Here is a 19,183-nt window from a genome sequence, read left to right as displayed (position 1 = left end):
GGCTCAGGGCAGCTAACACCAGTAAAATTACAGTAAAAACATAATAGGAAAAAACCACCAATTTAAAATACAGGTTAAAACGCAATTTAAAATGCAGCCTCATTTTAAAAGTAGCCCATAGATCAAAACCATAAGGGGAGGGAAACATAAGGGTCAGACTGAGTCCAAACCAAAGGCCAGGCAGAACAGCTCTGTCTTGCAGGCCCTGCGGAAAGATGTCAAGTCCCGCAGGGCCCTAGTCTCTTGTGACAGAGCGTTCCACCAAGTCGGGGCCAGTACTGAAAAGGCCCTGGCCCTAGTAAAGACCAATCTAACCACCTTGCGACCTGGGACCTCCAAAATGTTGCGACCTTAAGGTCCTCCGCGGGGCATACCAGAAGAGGTGGTCCCGTAGGTACATGGGTCCTAGGCTGCATAGGGCTTTAAAGGTCAAAACCAGCACCTTAAACCTGACCCTGTACTCCACCGGGAGCCAGTGCAGTTGGTAAAGCACTGGATGAATATGATCCCACGGCAAGTACCCCGTAAGGAGCCTCACCGCGGCATTCTGCACCCGCTGGAGTTTCTGGGTCAGCTTCAAGGGCAGCCCCGCATAGAGCGAGTTACAATAATCAAGCCTGAAATACAATGCTGAAATTTTCAAAAAGGTGGGAGAGGCGCCACAGCAGCATAAACATGCAGGGAGATTATTTGACAACTGTTACACCACACTTCCCAGGGCACTTCCCATCACTTTCTTTACTGCCCAAAGTCTGTTTGCTTTTTAAGAAAATGGGTTTGTTGTCCACTTTCATTGTGATCAAAGCCCACCCACAAAACAGCAACTGTCTAGAAGTTGCCCTGACAGACTACATTCTTCACCCCAGTGCATTGTGCAACGATGATATAGTGCATAAAACCTGCCTTTTAAATTGGGATTTCTAAGGCTAACCCCACAAAGTTTAAAATGAGACCGGGGCATGCTTCAAACAAATCTTTCAAAAGTTAACGATGGCTAGATTTGCTGCCTAGTGGGGTGTGTGTGCAGTGGCGTAGCGTGGGTTGTCAGCACCCGGGGCAAGGCAAGTAATTTGCGCACCCTAACCTGTGGATTTGCGCCCCCTAACCCGTGGATTTGTGCCCCCTAACCTGTGGATTTGCGCCCCCTAACCCTAACCCCCAGATGTTGCGCCCGGTGCGGCCGGCCCCCCCTGCACCCCCCACGCTACGCCACTCTGTGTGTGTGTGTACAGTGGTGCCTCGCAAGACGAAAAGAATCCGTTCTGTGATTCTCTTCGTCTAGCGGTTTTTTTGTCTTGCGAAGCAAGCCCATTGACGGATTAGCGCTATTAGCGGCTTATCAGCTTATCGGATCAGCTGATAAGTGGCTTAGCGGCTTAGAAAAAGGGGGGGAGGGAAAAAATCCCACAGGAACTCGCAAGACATTTTCGTCTTGCGATGCAAGCCCATAGGAGATTCGTTTTGCGAAGCACCTCCAAAATGGAAAACCCTTTCATCTAGCGAGTTTTCCATCTTGCGAGGCATTCGTCTTGCAGGGCACCACTGTATTTACTTACTGTTTCATAGTCTGCCAGCAATTGGGATCCGAATTAGAAACCCACTTCTCTGTCTTTTCCTCCTCCACTCTGGCAATCGTTCGGTTTAAATTTGCGTATGACTTCTGTGCGAAATAAGACAAAAGAACATGAAATTCTCTCAGAAGCCTAGTAAGAGGTCTTCTCTGGTGATCTGTCATTGGGCCAGAGTCCCACAGGAAATAGTGGCTGGGTGAATGTGTGAGAGTCTGTGTCTCTTCCTGCATGTGGGCAATGCAACCGGGATAATGTAAAAATCATGGCATTAGAACAAAGTGAAAAGCTAGACTTTACACTGCACTGCAGAAAGTTAGGGCAGTTGTCCTCCTTTGAGGAAGGACAGTAACTCAGTGACACAGCACGTTTTTGTTTTGTTTTTTGCATGCAAATGGTTCCTGGTTCAATCCCTAGTGACCTGGAAAAGGTTCTTGCCTGATCGACTGTCAGTGGCTCTGTCTGTCGACAATACGGAGTTAGATGGAACAACAGCCTGGCTTTGTAGAAAGGAGCTTCCTACATTCCCTCATACTGGGTATACTATGGTATATTCAGTAGCTGGGGAAATGCGATTGTTGCTTCAGATGGAAAATGTGATTCTTCCCTCCGATACTGCATTTGCAGAATTTTTGTATATGGAATGTGGTTGGATCAATGCCAAAGACATTCTTGGGTAATGGATGCTGCCAACTGTGTGATCAGGGACAAGCAACGCAACTTTAGCTCCTCTCCACGCTCACATCTGTGTGTGAGAAGTTTATTTCTGTGCCTGAGTGTTCCACCGCTGTCTCACATCAACAGTAAAGCAGTAAGTTAGTCTTTAACAACAACAACGTTATAGAACCATTGACTGTACAGAATACATTATTATTGCTATTATATTATATTATATTATATTATATTATATTATAATAACATTATATTATATTATTATATTAGGATGCGGGTGACGCTGTGGGTTAAACCACAGAGCCTAGGGCTTGCCGATCAAAAGGTTGGCAGTTTGAATCCCCGTGACGGGGTGAGCTCCCGTTCCTTGGTCCCTGCTCCTGCCAACCTTGCAGTTCGAAAGCACGTCAAAGTGCAAGTAGATAAATAGGTACCGCTCCAGCGGGAAGGTAAGCGGTGTTTCCGTGCGCTGCTCTGGTTTGCCAGAAGCGGCTTAGTCATACTGGCCACATGACCCGGAAGCTGTACGCCGGCTCCCTCGGCCAATAAAGCGAGATGAGTGCCGCAACCCCAGAGTTGTCCGTGACTGGACCTAACGGTCAGGGGTCCCTTTACCTTTTATTGCTATTATTAAAATGGGGGCTGATATGTGAAGGACAAGACATGGTGAGACAGCAGTTTGCCAGTTGTCTGGATAACCAATAAGATGTTTTGGAACCCTGGATACAACTCTGGGTCCAGATGCGAACAGCTGGCAAAGGAGCATTTCCTACAAAGCCTGGAGTCTTGGACAAATGTTCCCCTTTTCTAATGGCAAGGCTGGCACTGGATGGGATCAAAGCAGAGAAGAGAGACACGCAGCTCTTCAGATGTTGTTGGACCACAACTCCCATCATTCCCTGGTCCCATGCTGAATGGGACTAATGGGAGTTGAGGCCCAACAACATCTGGAGACTCAAAGCTTCCCCATCTCTAGATTAAAGGATGGTTTGTATTTTTTCTGGTAACTACACACAAGCAACCACAACCATAATTCTGGCATTTGCAATTACGCACAACATTCTTTTCTTTTCTTTTTGGAGGGGAGATCCTCAAATTTTGCTTACCTTTTCCTTTAAAAGAAGTACAATACTTTGGTTCTCTCCAGCGATGATTTTAACCAGCTCCTCTGACATGTCCCCTACTGTGACAGATCATAAAGAAGACATCCATTCAAGTAGCCATCCATTATTGTTAAGAACTCTTCCATTTGCAACTTGGTATATAGAAGTTTGGCTAGGAAATCTAGCATAGCTAAGTACAGCGAGGAGAGACCTCACACTGTGTCATCTGAATTTAGTTATATAAACTATGAACCACCATAAATAGCTATTTATAACACATTTTGACAGAAAGGAAAAGCTTGCCCATTAAAACTGACAATTATAGATGCAAGTCAAAAAGATGGAGGAGCTTCCAGGTGGCTGTTTATTGTGGGATCAGTGCTCTGTATGCATGCAAGTTTCTTGCAGTATCCGTACAACATCATGGGCATATAGTTAACCACTAGGGGCTCAGCTATACAGGTGCAAAAAAAACGTTTTAAATGTGTTGTAAAGTGCAGTATACAAATGTGACGCTAGATGGCGACAGTGAGCTATGGCAAATTCAATGTATTTTTCAAAACCTTTTTTAAAAAAGCATCTTCACAGCGTTTTTTTAACGTGTGTGTAGATTCCACTTACGTGAACAAGCCGGCAAAGCTATAGGTGTGGCAAAATTAGAAGGGTAGTAAAATTCAAAAGCTACCATTAAAATTTTGCCCTGAGGGCCACTCCCTGCTTCCTGCTCCAGTAGGGTATTATCCTGCTACTGTTAGGTGCAACTGGCCCATTTACCCCTTCCCCATAGTCACCCCAATGGCTCTGCACTTTGTTACCATCAGGGAAAGAGAAAATGAAGAGGGACTTCTCCCTGGGCTCAGATGATGATGAGTAGCAGCAGCCACTGTTTTTATTGTAATTTACAGATGGTTCTGGGACGCAGGTGACACTGTGGGTTAAACCACAGAGCCTAGGAGTTGCTGATCAGAAGGTCGGCGGTTCGAATCCCCACGACGGGGTGAGCTCCTGTTGCTCAGTCCCTGCTCCTGCCAACCAAGCAGTTCGAAAGCACATCAAAGTGCAAGTAGATAAATAGGTACCACTCCAGCGGGAAGGTAAACGGTGTTTCCATGCGTTACTCTGGTTCGCTAGAAGCGGCTTAGTCATGCTGACCACATGACCCGGAAGCTGTACGCCGGCTCCCTCAGCCAATAAAGCGAGATGAGCGCCACAACCCCAGAGTCGGTCACGACTGGACCTAATGGTCAGGGGTCCCTTTACCTTTACCTTACAGATGGTTCTTAAATTTGGAATTTCCTTAATTTGCACAAGGACACAAAGTTCTGCTTAAGGAAACAATAAGCATGATTTACCCCTGTTGAATTCTCTGCCAATAGGAAGAGGTATCAGTCGGTCACATTTCCCTTCCTGTCCAAGCTGCCCTTCTGCTCCAGATCCAAATGAGTAGATTTCCCCCAGGTCCGCGATGTAGACAAGAGTATGCCACCTGTTCACAGAATTAAAGTTGAGTATGTTATGTACTGAAGTTCTCACCCTGGGCCAGCAGGGAGATACTGTAGATAGTTATCACTCAGGTCCACATATGCAAATAAGGGATTGAAAGTGACATTCAGTGATTGGATAGTTACAGAAAATGGTTACTGTTGTGTTCTAGTGGAGCTCTATATAAGCAGGCTGGCTGAACCCTTCAGTTCAGTTCTGTTCTGGCCTGTGAATAAACAAGAGCTGTTTGAAGAATCGCTGTGTCGTCTGATATGTTCACCGACAACTTAACAGATTATGTGCAGAAGTGCCACTGACTCAAGTTGAACCCAGCAGTTGCTTTTAATTTTCCCACTACCTTTGCTTTGGGTGCAGTCATTTTTTATTGGTAGCAATTCCTGATTGGGGGCCAAACACTGCATACTGCCCCACACATGGGGCTGAGCTTCCCCCACCCTGAATTAATGCCTCATGTTCCTCCACCACTCCTCAATAACCACCCAGCTTATTTCAAAAACTCCACACAGGAATCTCATTTTTAAAATTTGCCAAACACAAATTGGCATCTGTAGGGGTGCTCTGCAGTTTGGGTGAGACTTTGAGGCAGCTCCACCTCTCTTTCAAATCAGAACCAGTGAAGGTGGTGAAGGTCCTGTGTGAGTGTCTAGAGGTGGTTGGAGGATGGATGGCAGCTAACAGATTGAGGTTGAATCCTGACAAGACAGAAGTACTGTTTTTGGGGGACAGGAGGTGGGTGGGTGTGGAGGACTCCCTGGTCCTGAATGGGGTAACTGTGCCCCTGAAGGACCAGGTGTGCAGCCTGGGAGTCATTCTGGACTCACAGCTGTCCATGGAGGCGCAGGTCAATTCTGTGTCCAGGGCAGCTGTTTATCAGCTCCATCTGGTACGCAGGCTGCGACCCTATCTGTCCGCAGACTGTCTCGCCAGAGTGGTGCATGCTCTGGTTATCTCTCGCTTGGACTACTGCAATGAGCTCTACGTGGGGCTACCTTTGAAGGTGACCCGGAAACTACAATTAATCCAGAATGCTAGTCTGGTGACTGGGAGCGGCCGCCAAGACCACATAACACCGGTCTTGAAAGACCTATATTGGCTCCCAGTACGTTTCCAAGTACAATTCAAAGTGTTGGTGCTGACCTTTAAAGCCCTAAACGGCCTCTGTCCAGTATATCTAAAGGAGCGTCTCCACCCCCATCATTCTACCCGGACACTGAGATCCAGCGCCAAGGGCCTTCTGGCGGTTCCCTCACTGCGAGAAGCCAAGTTACAGGGAACCAGGCAGAGGGCCTTCTCGGAAGTGGCACCTGCCCTGTGGAACGCACTCCCCCCAAATGTCAAAGAGAACAACAACAACCAGACTTTTAGAAGACATCTGAAGGCAGGCCTGTTTAGGGAAGCTTTTAATGTTTGATGCATTACTTTATTTTAATATTTTGTTGGAAGCCGCCCAGAGTGGCTGGGGAAGCCCAGCCAGATGGGCAGGATATAAATTATTATTATTATTATTATTATTATTATTATTATTATTATTATTAGAAAGTCAAGCAAGCTGAAGGCCACTAGTGTGGTGGTACAGAGAGAAACTCTGACCTCAGCAACACATTGTCCAGACCAGGGCTGGATTTAGGTTTGATGAGGCCCTAAGCTACTGAAGGTAATGGGGCCCTTTATATGTCCAGCTGTCCGTTGTCAACAACAAATTGTCGCTGTTTTTTGTGTTGGATATATGCTATATGCTAATTTTTGGTATCTAAAGTCATTAGCACATTACAAAATATGTATTTTATCAAAGTAATGGTTGAACTGAAATACAATTAAGAAGAAGAGTATTAATAGTGGGTGTAAAATATTTAACATAATTATAATATTTATCTATAGTATTATAGTAGCAAGTGGAGGTAATAGGGAACTGTACTAGTAAATAATTATATAGGCCTACTAAATAATAAAGATGAATATTTTTTTCCTAAAGTAATTTTACAATGAGATCAAAATAAATAAATTATGTATTGCATGAAATCAATCAGTAGGCATAAGACTCATACCCTTAGTCTATGCTGCCTGATCATCAGTCTACAAGCACTCTTTAATATTAGGTAACAGGTACAACAGCTTGACCTACATTCAACTGTGCTGCACTGCAGTCTGCAGCTGCATGCTACATGTTGCCATGCAGCCAGTCCATGCAGAATGTAGGCACCCTATATAGAGAAATGAGCAAACCAGTGATAGTTTAGGGAGCAGGCGGGCCCCATTACTTACATCACAGGAGCCTGCACAACACAAAACACTGTTGCTGTATGTAGGTTTTATTTTATTTGGGGTTTTTTTTATCTTATATTTTGGAAAATGTACATCCAGGGTTTTTTTCCCTTTAATTTTTTTGGGAGCCCCCCAAGAGAGTGGGGCGCTAAGCTATAGCTTGTTTAGCTTATACGGATATCCAGCACTGACCCAGACTAGGGCTGTGTGGACACTCCTGTTTCCTCTGCATCCAATGTGCTCCCACCACTGGTTTGGGAAGTGATATGCATATGATTTTCGCCACAATTCATATCTACCCTTTGGGTAGTTTTTTTAAATGAAATACTGTGTTTTGATGCATTTCTAACCCAAACTAGCTTCAATCTGAATTGAGAAAAATAACATCCTAGCTGCATTTTAAGCCAGCAACATATGCACAGCCTGACAGATTTATATCAGTCAGTGGCATCAGATAGGCTCTCTGGTGCCACCTGATTTCCTAGGCCAGGAGGATTATAGGCTGTTTTGTGAATACCCCACCTGGAATTGCCCAGAATTTATCCCTCTGGTTGTGGACCCAGTACGCAGAGAATCGTTGCTTGCAGATCCCTAGGAATCCTGGGGTATGCCTTTTTAGAAACTGGCATACTTGTCATTCATATTATTTATTATTACGTTTATATCCTATGTTTCCAGAAAGGAGCTCAAAGGTGGCATACATGGTTCTCTGTGCCTCCCTTTTTCTCCCTCTTCATCACAACAACCCTGAGAGGTAGGTTGGGCTGAAAGAAGGTGGTTGGCCTGGGTTCACCCAGTGATCTTCATGATGGACTAGGAATTCGAACTCGGGTCTCCCAGGTAAGACACTTTACGACATTGGATGGCAGAGAAGCCTTTGCCTGACCGCAGCTGATAGAACATTATCTCCATAAAATGTGCCATACCTTCCGCAGGCCACCTGAGACACCTGAGCACCAAACAGCTCAGCTACAAGTCGTGGTAACAGCTCGTTGTGCCTAGAGTTGTGGCCAAGCTGTCCACAGCTGCCATCTCCAAAGGTGCAGACTAATCCATCCTTGGTGGGAGAGATAGATAGAGAGAGAGAGAAGTGAGATGCATCAGCATAAACATATCTTGTTTACAAAGCTGGGGATAAGAAAGTTTTCTATGAAGGTGGGCAAGGCAGTTGGATAATGAAGAAGAGGAGTTTGGATTTGATATCCCACTTTATCACTATCTTGGGACGCAGGTGGCGCTGTGGGTTAAACCACATAGCCTAGGACTTGCTGATCAGAAGGTCAGCGGTTCGAATCCCCACGACGGGGTGAGCTCCCGTTGCTCAGTCCCTGCTCCTGCCAACCTAGCAGTTCGAAAGCATGTCAAAGTGCAAGTAGATAAGCAGGTACCACTCCGGCAGGAAGGTAAACGGCGTTTCCGTGCGCTGCTCTGGTTCGCTGGTCATGCTGGCCACATGACCCAGAAGCTGGCTGGCTCCCTCGGCCAATAAAGCGAGATGAGTGCCGCAACCCCAGAGTTGGTTACAACTGGACCTAATGGTCAGGGGTCTCTTTACCCTTTAGTTATCACTATCCGAAGGAGTCTCAAAATGGCTAACATTCTCCTTTCCCTTCCTCCCCCACAACAAACACTCTGTGAGGTGAGTGAGGCTGAGAGACTTCAGAGAAGTGTGACTGGCCCAAGGTCACCCAGCACCTGCATGTGGAGCAGGGATGCAAACCCAGTTCACCAGATTATGAGACTACTGCTCTTAACCACTACACCACTCCTGGTGTAGTCCAATTGCTGTGTTAGCAGCACTAGGGCACAAGTCTGGGCGCTGTCTATGGAGGCCCTGGGTTGCCCAGATGACAGGTTGATGTGGTCCAAAGGAAAGCACAGCAATACGTTTGGCACTAGCTTGGCTGCAGGTGTTGCCACAAGGAGATGTGCAAGGCACCATCCAACTATCTTAGGGACTCCAATCCAGATTTGTGTAGGGTTTATTCCTTAGCCCTTTCTTCTCTCAAAGATGTGCCACAAACATCTTCTAATTTTATTTTTTATTTTTTAAGGTAACCTCTCAGAGATGATTCAGAGAGCGAGTGTAAAGGAGATAGCAAAACTAAACTGAGGTCCAGCGCCGAGGGCCTTCTGGTGGTTCCCTTGCTGCGAGAAGCCAAGTTACAGGGAACCAGGCAGAGGGCCTTCTCAGTAGTGGCGCCCGCCCTGTGGAACGCCCTCCCACCAGATGTCAAAGAGAAAAATAACTACCAAACCTTTAGAAGACATCTAAAGGCAGCCCTGTTTAGGGAAGCTTTTAATGTTTAATAGGTTATTGTATTTTAGTGTTTTGTTGGAAGCTGCCCAGAGTGGCTGGGGGGACCCAGCCAGATGGGTGGGGTATAAATAATAAATTATTATTATTATTATTATTATTATTATTATTATTATTATTATTATTATTATATTATTATTATTATTATTAAATTAAAACAACGGCAACTAGGCAAACCTTCGAGAGAACGGCAGTATGCTCCCCGCCACACGAAACAAACATTGTCTTCTCATGCTCTAAGGCCTTCACGATTGTAGGGGAGCATCTGTCTGAAATAGGAACAAAAAGTGAAATGGAACCAGTTTGAGAGGGCGTCAAGAGATCCTTTCAAAGAGGATTGGAGAACCTCACGTTCCTCAGGCCTCTCTTGTCCAGCCCTTGGGATGTTCCTCAGACCACACCTGCTTCTCTTCAGGCCACACCTTCACTCAAGTCTGGTAGCTTGGACTCTACTCCCTCAGGTGCTTTTGCTTGGTGGGAATGTGGCCTTGGACTGTGATAATGCAGTCTGACTGAATGTGGGATGGAACAGTCTGTGTGGGTCTGTGTGTAGACACCTCTTGACTTTTGCATGCATGGAATGTGGCCGACTGCACAAATGTTAAGTCCTGTACATTGCTCCACCCACCTAACACTGGCAAGCAGCCCCCAGGAGTTTCCCAAAATGAAATGTGGCCCTTGAGCTGAAAAAACTCTCCTCCCTGCTTTTAAAGAAAAATGTTTCATTACTTCGTATTCATAAAGATGTTTTTAAACATTGCAAGCTGTCTTGGGAGAAAAGTGAGATACAAATACGTTAAACAAATAAATAGCTATATGCATATACAGTCGTACCTTGGTTTTCAAACAGCTTAGCTCTTGAATGGTTTCGCTCCCAAACGCCGCAAACCTGGAAGTGACTGTTCCGGTTTGCAAACTATTTTTTTTTAGCCGAACATCCATCGAGCTTCTTGCAGCTAATCAGAAGCCACACTTTGGTTTCCAAACGTTTTGGAAGCCAAATGGACTTCCGGAACGGATTCCGTTCTACTTCCAAGGTATGAATGTATACGAAACGGGTCACTGGCCCACCTAGCCTGTCTTTTGTGGCTCATAGCAGCCAAGAGAGATCTTAGGCATATTTCTCTGGTTCTGCTCCCTGGAGCCCTGGAGATGCTGTGGATTTCTGCAATAACTTTCAGAATTCAGGTTTAAGGAGATTTCAGGTTTTGCCACGTGGTGGCGCAGTACTATAGCTTTGCTACAGTTTTGCTAGCCATTAGTCTTAAAACTCCATGTCTAAGTGCTCTTTTCCCCCTGTCCTGGAGCTTTCCCCACAAAAACACCCCTGCTCTTTAATGCTGAAGAGCAACAAGCAGAGATTTCGATTTCCCGCGGACTGCCATTTGCTCCACTTCAGTGGTTTTTAAAAAGCAGTTTTTCATAGGGAAGGCTCTGGAGCAAAAGCAACAAGAGCTCTCAGACATGGAGATTTAAAGCACAGAGGAAAGGTAAGTGTCGATAAGCCCTCAGCTATCTAACTGCACTAAACAAAGGAACAGTAAGAGCTAGTGCAGGGGTCTGCAACCTTTAAGACAAAAAGAGCCACTTGGACCCGTTTCCGAAGAAAAAACAACAACTGGGAGCCGCAAAACCATTGCGACATTTAAAACAAATATATCTCCGGAGCCACGATCTGACAGCGGGCGGGAAGGTGACGTCGGGACGGTGCGTGACTAACGCACGCACCGCCCCCATGCAACGTCACAGCCAGTACAGCGCCCGCCACAGTGAGGAGTGTCGGGGCGCACAATGCGCCTCCTCCCCTCGCTAGTATCTGCCCCGGAGCCGCAGCAAAGATGTAAAAGAGCCACATGTGGCTCCGGAGCCGCAGGTTGCAGACCCCTGAGCTAGTGCATCATTCCTCTGTGCTTTTAAGACTCAGCTTAGTTTTCAGGTATGCATTTCGTTCTCCAAATATAGAATGCAAATAAACCATTTCTCAAGGAATCCCATTTTGTATATATAGGCAAATGAAGCTTTTATTCCAGCTATGGGAATGAGTTGTTATGGAATCTGACTCTTGGCTAAAACACAGCATTGAAGTACACTTTGCCCTCACAGCAGCCTGGTCATCAGAATCACCTGCACCTTAGTTTTCAAATGGCTACATCTGAATGGGCTCTTAACCTCTTGGAAGAAGGACAACAAAGAGGGAGCCAGTCAAGCTTCTCGGAGGAGAGAATTCCACAATCTGGGAGCAGCCACAGTAAAGTCTCCTTCTTGTGTCACTACCAACCGGGCTTCTGATGTTGACGGGACTGGGAGAAGGGGCTCACCCAAAGATCTTAACATCCAGGTAGGCTTGTAGCAGTGTTGCTAAAACTTGGGTCCCCCTCTGTTGTTGGACTACAACTCCCATCATCCCTGACCACTGAGACGATGGGAATTGTAGTCCAACAACAGCTGGGGGCCCAAGTTTGAGAAACACCAGTAGGGAGATGTGGTCTTCCAGGTAGCCTGGGCCCTAGCCATATAAGCCCAGCATTTCGTAAATATTCCTCAGATTCAACCACATGGATAGCACATTTCCTTACCTTCTGTGTCTCCAAGGCCCAGCTGTCCAAAAGCATTCTTTCCCCAAGAATAGACAGTTCCAAACACAGAGAGGGCCACGCTGTGAGCAGATCCAGCTGCAATCTTGGCCAAAGGGATGCCTCCGAGCTCCCACACAAGTCGTGGTTCCTTAACAGCGTTGATCTCCCTTCCCGCTGCAACCTGGCCGTAGTCGTTCTGACCCCAGGCAAAGAGCTCTCCTCCTTAACCCAACATACAAAAGGAAGTACAACAGATGTATTTGCCATTATATATATAATGGGACAATTGGGGCGGGGAGGTGGAGGAGCACCATTTGTCTTGGGCCTCAGGCTCAGAAGGGCATCAAATTGTTCATTTTTTGGCATTCGGTAAGCTTTGCAATGTGCTTATATGAGCACCAGGGCAAAACACTCTCACCTTAGAGCTGCAAAGTAATGCATCTGCATAGAATGAGACTGGAAAAATCATTAATCATTTGACACACACACACACACACACACTGGTTTTTGGGGTCAGCATTTTCAGTTTTTACTATAGCTAGGGCCTCAAAAGCTGGAAGTGGTCTGGGCCACTCTAGATCTCTGAGATGGCATATACAGAGGTTCCCCCCCCCTAAAAAAACATTTAGTGGTACTCTCATTTTCCTACTCGTATTGAAATACTGCCCCTTAATGAGGCCAAACTTAGATTCACAAAATGTTTAGGGGTATGCATACCCCTGCGCGCCCCCCCCCCCGAAAAAAGCACTGGGCATATATACACCCACTAAACCCTACCTAGTGACTAAGGTCCACACCAGTTGATCTCAGGGCCAAATTGCACATCATTTTAGTTATGGATCTATGCCTTTAAATGCTGGGCGGTGGCAGCAGTGGCGGGCTTTAACCCTTTAACATACCCACCCTCCTTGGTCCTGATCCAGATTGGGGGCTCTGTACCTGCAATTTGCGTGGGGTAGGGAAAACCAGGGCTTTTCCCCCCAGCCAGAACTCAGTTCCGGCACCTCTCAGGTGAGTGCCATTGCCATTCTGAGAGTATGTTGGAGATGTTCATGGTGAGTTCCAGTACCTCTTTTTGTAAAAAAATAGAATGGGGGGGAGTTTTTTCCCCTGTGCAAATTTTAGGGGCTGGACCCTCAATCCAAATCAGAAGAAGCCTAGGAGGGAGGGGGACAATGGGTTAATGACCCACTGACTTTACACTTTCTTACCAATCCGAGTAGGGACCCTGCACTTACATGTGCTAATGTAACATCTGGTTTGGCCCTCGGGTGGCGCTGTGGGTTAAACCACAGAGCCTAGGACTTGCTGATTGGAACGTCGGCTGTTTGAATCCCTGCTCCTGCCAACCTAGCAGTTTGGAAGCACATCAAGGTGCAAGTAGATAAATAGGGACCACTCCGGCGGGAAGGTAAACGGCATTTCTGTGCGCTGCTCTGGTTTGCCAGAAGCAGCTTAGTCATGCTGGCCACATGACCCGGAAGTTGTATGCCGGCTCCCTTGGCCAATAAAGCAAGATGAGCGCCGTAACCCCAGAGTTGGTCACGATTGGACCTAATGGTCGGGGGTCCCTTTACCTTTATGGGGCAGAGAGGAACAGAGGAACAGCTAGTTGCTAGGGGGAGATACAAGCCCACCCACTTGCCCCCTCCTATGTCTATCTCACCCCCTCCTCCAAGGATCTCTGGGAAACATGTTTTCCCCCCAAGGAAGGTGAAACTGAGAGGTCACGATGTGCCCCCACTACACAGAATTTTATGGAAACAGTGTACCATTCAGAACGCAGCTCACAAGGAATAGCTGGGATTAATGATTTCCCACATCAAAATCTGCAGCAGCCCTTTGGCCTGATCAGGGTATGATTTGTTGATGTCCGGGCTCCTAGAACATAAGAACAGCCTGCAGGATCAAGCCCATCTGGTCCAGCATCCTGTTCTCACAGTGGCCAACCAGATGCCTGTGCTTCCTGTGCTTGCAACTGATTTTCTTCTTTAGCCACATGCCTCGTCTGTTTCAAGGATTTAATTTCTTTTAGCTGATGGCTTTGATAAGTTGATGTGAGCTACCTGGGGCACGCCAGCTGGAACGGAAAGGCAGGGTATATATGTTCCAAAAAAAAAACCACCCAAGGAAGCTGTGTGAGAATTTTTCAGTACCTTTTGATAATGCCAGGGAATGATGGTCGCCACATGCAATTTGGACGATGCGTTTGTCTCCCAATTCTTTCAATAACCTGTTTTCAAAAAGCAAGTAGAAACAGTGCCAATCAAATAATGACATTTCTCATGTATAATCCAAGCAAGTATTTCAGGTGTAAACATGCATTATTGAGATGTCTGGATCACACAGGAATTATTATTATTTTCCAATATAATTCTGCTGCTTTCAAAACAACAACAACAACAACACCCGAGTCAGTCAGTCAAGATCAGGTTTCCTACCTGGGCTTTGAATGAGCACCTCTGGATGCAATACTGTGCTCAGAAAGTTTTCCTTCTGATGAGAGAATGAGCAGGTGAGATGCTTCGCCGTCTAGCAAATCTACCTTGGCTCCCTTGGTTAACTTGATACGCTCTGGAAGATCGAACAAGATAAGCACAGAAATTGTTTTCATGCATAATCACACTTAAAGGAGCGCCAGTGGTGGCTGGTGTTCAGCAGGACTGACAATGTGGAAACATAAGAACATAAGAAGGGCAACTGGCCTGTCCAGCATCCTTTACTCACAGTGACCTCCCAGATGCCTGTGGGAAACCCTCAAGTAGAACGCTCCTCCCTTCGTGCAGTTTCCAGGAACATGATATTCAGAAGAAGTACTGCCTCCAATTGGGGAGTCAGAGAATAGCCATCCTGGCTAGTAGTCATGGGCAGCCCTTGTTAGAATTCCTGCTCCGTGATTGCAGTCATGGGATTGTTGTCTATCACATGACAGTATATATGTTGACTCCACAAAGTGGGAAGTGACGGATGTTTGTGTTACTGTGTTCCGTGAAGTGGCACTATTGTCCTTTGTTCTTTTTCTCTTTGCTGTCTGATGCTAGAGAGAGAGGGAGCCATGTTGCAGTGCTCCGTGTGTGTCTATATGTAAATAAAGTAGATTAGCCAAAATGCTAAGTTGCTGAGGTCTGTCACGCAAGCTGCGAAGACTGCGGATCCCTAAGTGTGCCGATGTCTGTTGGCATCGGTCGCTCTGATGTTTGGGCTGAAGAAAGCTTTTGAAGCTTCCGAACGATCGACCAGGAGGGAGGGAACACGCCAGTCGGGCATGTGTCTCTGCCAGGGTCCTACTCGAGTGTAGGACAAGCTCCTGACAGCCTTGTCCCCTGTGAATTTGTCCAATCCTCTTTTAAAGCCATCCATGTGGGTGGCCATCCCTGCCTCCTGTGGCAATGAGTTCCATAGTTTAACTGGATGTTCATAGTCTTTGCCATCATTCCACCTTCTAACTACGCAGGGAGTGCTTGCTCAGTTCCACATGGGTAACACTAAGACGAAGGATATGTTCACATTACCACTTGCTCCACATCCAGAAATCTCCCATTGCTATTAGTATTATTATTTTCTGAAACAGCATTCACAAGATGTCACCCTCAGTCCATATTGACCCTGCAGTTCCTTGACAAATACTGCTTGCTGTCTGGTGCTTTCCCCCTCAAAACAAATGGCATAATCTATGCATTAGGTGGGGAAGTATGTACAGTGGGAAGAAGTACCTTTTTAAATTTTTTTTTAAAAAACCCTTTGGGGAAAAAACTAAGAGGGGACACCCCAGAACTGACTAACATTGAGGTGTGTGCAGAGAAAAAGAACGAGGCGGCTGGAAACCTGAACAGAAGCACACCACACAAAATTATGTTGCAGCTCCTAGTACTTTTTCTCTATTGTCCATTCAGACATGAATTTGACCCTGTCTTCCAATATGGAAAATGAATTGAAAGACACCAGGATAATTGATAAGTATTAAGCCCTTATTTAAAAAACAAAAACAAAACTTAAATTTTATTTTGTTAACATTCAATACAATTAGCTTTAAACAATTTAAGCTTCCTATATTTCCATTGTGGCTGTTCTAGCTAAAGGCCTAGTCTGTTCTCTCTCTCTCTCTCTCTCTCTCTCTCTTTCTTTCTCTTTTTGTAAAAAACAACAACCGTTATTTGCACAAGCCAGCGGATGATGACATGAGCTGGACATTTGCTGTGACTCCAGAATAGAAAGTGAAACTGGTGCTGATGTAAACCTCATATTGCAGATGACAGGAATGAGTTGATAGGATGTCAAGGAAAAAAAGAAACCCAAGAAGGGCTACGTACATCAGATGCCTGCAAATCACTGGAGAGTTTCCTTTCAAATGAGACCAAGAAGAAGAAGAGGAGTTTGGATTTGATATCCCGCTTTATCACTATCTGAAGGAGTCTCAAAGTGGCTAACATTCTCCTTTCCCTTCCTCCCCCAGAACAAACACTCTGTGAGGCGAGTGAGCCTGAGAGACTTCAGAGAAGTGTGACTGGCCCAAGGTCACCCAGCAACTGCATGTGGAGGAGCGGAGACATGAACCCGGTTCCCCAGATTACGAGACTACCGCTCTTAACCACTATACCACACTGGCTCAAGAGATGTCACATCCTTCAACATAAATTTAAAACACTTTTATATCACTTTAACAGCCATAGCTTTCCCCCATAGAATCCTGGGAACTGTAGTTTGTTAACTGTGCTGGGAATTATAGCTCCAAGTGGAGGGGGTCTCTTATCAACTTGCAGCGGTCTTAAACTACAGTCCTCAGCATTGTTTGGGGGAAAGTTGTGGTATAAATGTGCTTTTAAATGCATAGTGCAGAGAGCACCTTAGCAATTAGAGAATCTGCCAGTTTATCATCTCCCCCCCCACACACTTTTCCAGTCTTAAATCTCCACATAAGACTGCAATTTGTTATTTTAAAAATCCTCACGGAAATTCACCAGCATTTTAGTACGAAATGTACGCGTACATGCAATTCCGCTTAATGCACACATTTTTAAATGTATTTTTAATCTTTGTTGGAAGCCGCCCAGAGTAGCTGGGGAAGCCCAGCCAGATGGGTGGGGTACAAATAATAAATTAGTATTATTAGTATTATTATTTTGTGAAAAGCAACTTTCCCAAACGTCATGAGCTACTCACTGAGACCCCCCTGGCATCCTCCGTCCTCTGCCCTGTCATAAACGCTGACGGTCCTGTCCGTCTTCACTATAGCCAAGCAGCCTTGTTTGCAGGTGACTTGGCGGATGGTTCCAGGGTCCTCCTTGCAAAGGCTGGGATGGTAGCCGACAGCCTCTGGGAACAGCAGCAAGGCTTTGGATCGCAAGGGTGAGGGATGAGGCAAGTCCGACCGGGTGCCCACCTCAGTCCTGGGCTTGCGACTTCTGGACCTCCTTGTCATCTTCTCTCCCGGTTTTCCTCACAGGCAGTCCACTCTCAGAACTAGGACCACCAGTCCTTTATTCTGGGACGCAAACCATTGTTGTGTCTCTGCCAGAGAGAGAAATGTTTCCGACTTTGGCCAGAATTGAAAGATGCAAAAGGAGCACAAGTGTTCAGGATGTCAGCAATCTCTGAGTTGTCACCCGAGTTCTGCTCTAAGGAATGCCAAAGAGTGAGACTTTTTGGGGAAAGGAGCCAAAAAAAGAGAGAGCTGTTTCTCTCTAGTTTCTGTTTACTCATTTGCTTTCGAAACAGAGTAGGAGGCGGGTCTTCCTAGGAAACAGAAACCGTTGCTGCTGCTGCTGCTGCTGCTGACAGTGAGAAAGATTCTCTCTCTGCAAATCCCAGAAGTGAAGCCCTGTTAACCTGTTGCAACAGAACAAGCAAGAGTCTGGTGTCACCAGCTTAAAGACTAGCACATTTATTAAGGTAAAAACTGTCTGTGGACAACAGTTCACCCAATCAGATATATCTATGGATTGCAGTTCACAAAAGCTTATGCAGTATAATGAATGTGTAAAGGCTGTGCCAACAGGCTCTCACTGCTCTTCGCAAAAGAAGCATGCCGTAAGAAAAATGAACATTGCTTGCTGTGGCATTGTCACTGAGGTTATGCCTTGCCCTTTTAAGAAATATATGCCCTGTTTCAATACAGCGGAACTTCAAAGGGAGACAACAACAGTTTGATTTATTAAGAGGTTCAGTGCTGTCACCTTGTCAATCGAACAGGGACAAAGGTTGTTATAAATTCATGCCATGCTTGTTAATCAGGTCAACTTATGCCAGGTTGTCTGTGTTATCAACAAAAATCAGTTTTGTGAATGAACACTGCCAGTTCCTAATTATCTGTCTGTATACTTTTTAAATTTCTCTCTGACCTCATTGTTTACATTCTCTCTACCCACTTTCAATCATTTGTATATGGCAACTCAAGGTTCATGCATCTGAGAAGGGGACCGCTGTTCATAAATACTCTTTTTGACACAGACATGTAGAATGTTGACATGAACTTTGTTTTTTTTATCGTTGATTTTAATTATTTATAATGCTTTAGGTGGCTGTTTTTAAGCGTTTTATGATCCTTTGTTTTATTCTTTCTGTAAACTGATTTGAGGTTTCATGACAACCAAGCAGTATACAACTCTCATGAAATAAATAAATGTGTATGTTCTCCCCTCCACTGTCAGAGGCAATGTCTCTGAACACCAGCAGCTGGGAATCACAAATAAGGACAGTACTGTTGCATTCTGGTCGTGCTTTCATTGGCAATCTGGTTGACCACTGTGAAAGCAGGCCTGACCCAGCCAGCTCTTATTCTCTCCAGAATGGTTCACCTGTCCCTCTTTCTGTCCCCAGGAAGCTACCTTAGGCCCATGTAGCCTCATCCTGCCTACTTTGACTTGCAGTGACTCTCAGACAACTTTCTTTAACAACTGCTACCCAACCCAGTTAACTAAGTCTGACAAAAATAAAATTGGGATCTTCTGTATGCAGGGCAGGTGTGCTGCTGCAACACAACAGCAGAAAATATGGCAAGGGTTTTTTGCCAAGTTGGGATAACCAATGAGGTGTCTCCAGCTGTTGTTGAACTACAACTTCCATGATCACTAGCCCTAATGGCTGGGGCAGAGAATGGTAGCTCGAGAACATCTTGAGGACCCCAAGTTGGTGGTTCCTGCCTCTTCAAGTGGAGACATAAAAATGAATGAGGTGTTTGTGTGT

The 19,183-nt window shown here is 45.7% G+C and overlaps 1 protein-coding gene across 3 annotated transcripts in view; it reads right to left on the bottom strand.

Annotated features, from left to right (window-relative positions):
• The window catches only part of LOC310685761 (E3 ISG15--protein ligase HERC5-like), a 44,562-nt gene extending 26,145 nt beyond the window's left edge, over positions 1-18,417 (bottom strand). For 2 of the 3 annotated variants that reach the window (XM_083458639.1, XM_083458641.1), the window contains exons 1-9: positions 17,162-18,417; positions 14,443-14,575; positions 14,158-14,234; positions 12,002-12,223; positions 9,603-9,694; positions 8,035-8,165; positions 4,696-4,829; positions 3,347-3,423; positions 1,557-1,660 (exon numbers count right to left, since the gene is read on the bottom strand). In XM_083458639.1, coding sequence (XP_083314765.1) covers positions 1,557-1,660; positions 3,347-3,423; positions 4,696-4,829; positions 8,035-8,165; positions 9,603-9,694; positions 12,002-12,223; positions 14,158-14,234; positions 14,443-14,575; positions 17,162-17,420 — 1,229 coding nt within the window. In that variant the 5' untranslated portion in view covers positions 17,421-18,417. The remainder of the gene's footprint in view (positions 1-1,556; positions 1,661-3,346; positions 3,424-4,695; positions 4,830-8,034; positions 8,166-9,602; positions 9,695-12,001; positions 12,224-14,157; positions 14,235-14,442; positions 14,576-17,161) is intronic. The other variant, XM_083458640.1, reaches the window with a different exon arrangement.
• Positions 18,418-19,183: the final 766 nt, after the last annotated feature.

Source organism: Podarcis liolepis (assembly GCF_965112155.1).
Source record: "Podarcis liolepis genome assembly, chromosome: 9".
NCBI lineage: Eukaryota > Metazoa > Chordata > Lepidosauria > Squamata > Lacertidae > Podarcis > Podarcis liolepis.
The sequence above is the reverse complement of the archived record's forward strand: the minus strand, read 5'-3'. Positions and strand labels throughout refer to the sequence as shown.